Genomic DNA, 3,991 nt, shown 5'->3' on the forward strand with positions numbered 1-3,991 from the left:
TTTTGTTGCTTTCAGAATTTCTTTTTAGAGCTAATGGTGATGGTGGTTGCCAAAAATGGTTAATGATGATGGTTGATTATGGTAGTTGGTTGTGATGACTGATAATTGTAGTGGATGGAGATTGATAGTGGCTGCCAAAAGTGGTTAATTCTTGTTCCTCTCACATGGTGATTTAAGATTTTGTGTAAAAGATACAAAAGTTGAGTTAGGTTTATTAGAAATGAGTTTGGGTTTTTGCTTGGGTCGAGTCTTTTTATTTGGTCAAAAATTTATGCGGACTAATAAAAAATGACCACTTGTTTAATGATATTCCATGTCATATTTCTTTTTATTAAGGGACATTTTTTAACCTAAAGAAAACGATAAGGGCATTTTTATTCCAATAGGTGGAAGGATGACATTTTTGAGCCTTTTCGTTCAGACTTATCTTGGTCTTTCCGCTTTGAACCAACTAGGCTGTTTTTTTTTTCCTTGAACCAATTTAGCTGTTTGACTATTGATTCTGAATCTGGAAAATGAAATGTATAAATAAAGCACCCCATTGCTTCTTTTGCTTTATCTGCTTGTAACATCTATGATATCAAATTCCTTATCCATATTCTTCTAGCCATGAAAAGTTTCAAATTTTTCTATCTTTTTCCTTTTTTAGTTCTTTCATTTCTTATCTTGTCCATCCCGTTGACAACAGCAAGAATCCTGTTTAGAGGGGATTCTTTTTCAGTTAAAGATGATTCAAATTTCATTACTTCGCCACAAAACACATTCACTTGTGGATTTTATCCTATTGGCAGTACTAATGCTTATTACTTTGGCATTTGGTACAGAAATTCAAGGGACAAAACTGTTGTCTGGAATGCCAAACAAGAGAGGCCTGTCAATCTCCAAGGCTCAAAGCTAACACTAAGAAAAATTGGAGCTTTGGTATTAACCGATGTTGATCACACAATTGTCTGGCAAACAAACACAACATCATTTGATATCGAAAGAGCTGAGGTTCTTGAAACAGGCAACCTAGTTTTGAGAAATCCACAAGGTGATATTTTGTGGCAAAGTTTTGATTTTCCTACTGATACTTTACTGCCTCACCAATTATTCACCAAGAATCATAGATTGGTACCTCCTTTGAGAAAAGGCAGTTTGTCACCTGGATATTTTATTTTGTATTTTGATAGTGATAATGTTTTGAAGATGATCTATGATGGTCCTCAAGTTTCAAGCATATATTGGCCAAATCCTGATAGGGATGTGTATGGGAATGGTAGAACTAGCCAGAATAGTTGTAGAGTTGCTTATTTTGATGGAATGGGTAGATTTTTCTCAAGTGATAATCTGCAATTCAATGTTTCTGACATGGGGTTTGGGATTTTAAGAAGGATGACTATAGACACTGATGGGAATTTGAGAATCTATAGTTTGGATAACTCGACAGGGTTATGGAAGATTTCTTGGCAAGCTGTTGCACAGCCTTGTGTTGTGCATGGAATATGTGGAAGATTTTCGATTTGTACTTATGTAACGGACCCTAAATGTACATGTCCTCCTGGACATCAGATGTTTAATGCAAGTGATTGGAGCCAAGGTTGCAGGCCAGTGTTCAGTTCAAGAAGTTTGATTAATCCTAAACATGTCAAGTTTGTGGAGGTTCCTAATGTTGATTACTGGGGTTTTGATCTCAACTACAGCCGTCCTTTTTCACTGGAATCCTGCAGGACATTGTGCTTGGAGGATCCCAGTTGTCGTGCATTTGTTTACAGGCTAAATGGGGAGGGGACATGCTATACTAAACGTACCCTTTTCAATGGATATCAGTCTCCTGGTTTTCCTGGAAGTGTATTCTTGAAAGTCCCTATGAATCTAAATGCTTCGGCATCAGGCCTTTTGATTCTTGATGAAGGTACAAAATGTGGATCGAGTCCAGAAGACGTTCTTTTTGGCTCTCCTTCTATGTATGTAATGGATTTTAAGAAGATGAAGTGGATTTATCTTTACGTGTTTTGTTCCACCCTTGGCGGAATAGAGATTTTGTATTTCGTGTTAGGTTGGTGGGTGTTGTTTAGCAAACACGGGATTCCTGCTTCCATTGAGGAGGCATATAAAATGGTGTCATCGACTCAGTTCAGGAGGTTCACTTATAGTGAACTTAAAAAAACAACAAAAAACTTCAAGGTTGAGCTAGGAAGAGGAGGTTCAGGGGCTGTTTACAAAGGTGTTTTAGCAGATGGAAGAGCAGTAGCAGTCAAGAAACTTGCAAATGATCAGTTTCAAGAAGAATTCTTTGCAGAAATGGCCACCATAGGAAGGATCAACCATATGAATTTGGTAAGAATGTGGGGATTTTGTTCTGAAAGGAGACATCAGATTTTGGTCTACGAATACATCGAGAACTCATCACTCGACAGACATCTTTTCAACACTGATTTTCTTGGATGGGAACAAAGGTTTGGAGTGGCATTAGGGACAGCAAAAGGTCTTGCATACCTTCATCATGAATGCCTTGAATGGGTGATTCATTGTGATGTGAAGCCTGAAAATTTACTTCTCGATGGTGAACTCGAGCCCAAGATTGCAGATTTTGGACTTGCAAAGCTCTCCCAAAGAGGCGGCCCTGGTTCATATTTCACAAAGATTTGCGGTACTAAAGGCTATATGGCTCCAGAATGGGCTTTGAACCAACCTATTACTGCAAAAGTTGATGTTTATGCCTTTGGGATTGTAATACTCGAGATGGTCAAGGGAAGTAGGCTGTCAAGTTGGGTGGTGGATGATGGTGAATGTGATCACGAGCAAGATTCACAGCTCGGAAAATTTGATAGGATGGTGAAGAGGAAGATTCAAAGTGGAGAACATTCTTGGGTGGAGAAAATAGTGGATCCAAGATTAGAGGGCAAATTTAGCAAGAACCAGGCTGTTACATTGATTGAAATAGGCCTTTCTTGTGTGGAGCAAGATAGAAATAAAAGGCCTACAATGGCTGAAGTGGTCCAAACACTGCTGGATTGTGAAGATGAAACAACACTACTAACATAAATGTAAAGAGTGCTTGGTATTTGGAAAGGAAATTGAATCAACCATTTTGTTTTTACTGTTTGAATGTAATTGGTATTTTCTTCAAGTGAAAAATCACAAGCAAACTCTTAATTTTTGTTATGTCTGCTCGTTAAGTTATGCAATCGCGTATTCTTTAGTACTTCACATCCTGGAAACATAGACTGATTTAGATCCTTCTAATGAGGTGAAAGCATTTTTCATTTAGAGTCTGAGAAAATAGGACAGTATCTTGCTGCAGTATCAAAGTAAACATACTACATTATTCGTTGAAAGCTAATAATATGCTCGTTCAAGTTTTTGCATCCTAAGTATGAGCTTGATGGTTAAAACACCGGGGGTGTGGATAGGATAATGAAATATTGCAAACATTAATTATGCATTTGCATATTCTAATATTTACGTGGATGAATAAATCAGTATCACCTATTTAAATAAAACCTGGCAAATGTCATCTCATAAGCCTTTTTTAGCTTCTAGGGTTTATTTCTTAATTCAAGATCCCTCTTATTAATTGGAATAAAAAAATAGTATATCTATGCTGCTCAAAATGGGAATGGGCTAAAATGAGGGACAATTTCAACTATAAAAGGTCAGTTAAGGTCTAACAGATGGAAGGAAGGACATTTTAACTCGAAAATTGGTGTTACGGCAATTATGGTCTACCAAGTGGAAGAAGTGCAAATAAAAACCACTCTCAATATTTTGGGAGCATTTTTGACCATTTTCCGTTTAATTTATGACTAATGACATGCTTGAAACTATGCATCATATATTCAGATTTTAACATGCTAAAATAAACATCCGATGAAATAAAAGCACACTGATTCTTATATATCGTATTACAGTTCTTGTATTATTATTTGCAGTCCACAAACCAAACGATCTTAAGATCCAATCCTCTAAGAAACTAAAAGTTTTGCCTGGGTAGAGCTAATAAACATCC

The 3,991-nt window shown here is 36.9% G+C and overlaps 1 protein-coding gene across 1 annotated transcript; it reads left to right on the top strand.

The window, feature by feature from the left end:
- Positions 1–252: 252 nt before the first annotated feature.
- Positions 253–3,147, top strand: LOC132057097 (putative receptor protein kinase ZmPK1). Its single transcript, XM_059449540.1, has one exon. The coding sequence runs from the start codon at positions 610–612 to the stop codon at positions 3,025–3,027; it is 2,418 nt and encodes an 805-aa protein (XP_059305523.1). The 5' UTR covers positions 253–609; the 3' UTR covers positions 3,028–3,147.
- Positions 3,148–3,991: the final 844 nt, after the last annotated feature.

The sequence above is a fragment of the Lycium ferocissimum genome, chromosome 5 (genome assembly GCF_029784015.1).
Source record: "Lycium ferocissimum isolate CSIRO_LF1 chromosome 5, AGI_CSIRO_Lferr_CH_V1, whole genome shotgun sequence".
In the NCBI taxonomy this organism is placed as follows: Eukaryota; Viridiplantae; Streptophyta; class Magnoliopsida; order Solanales; family Solanaceae; genus Lycium; species Lycium ferocissimum.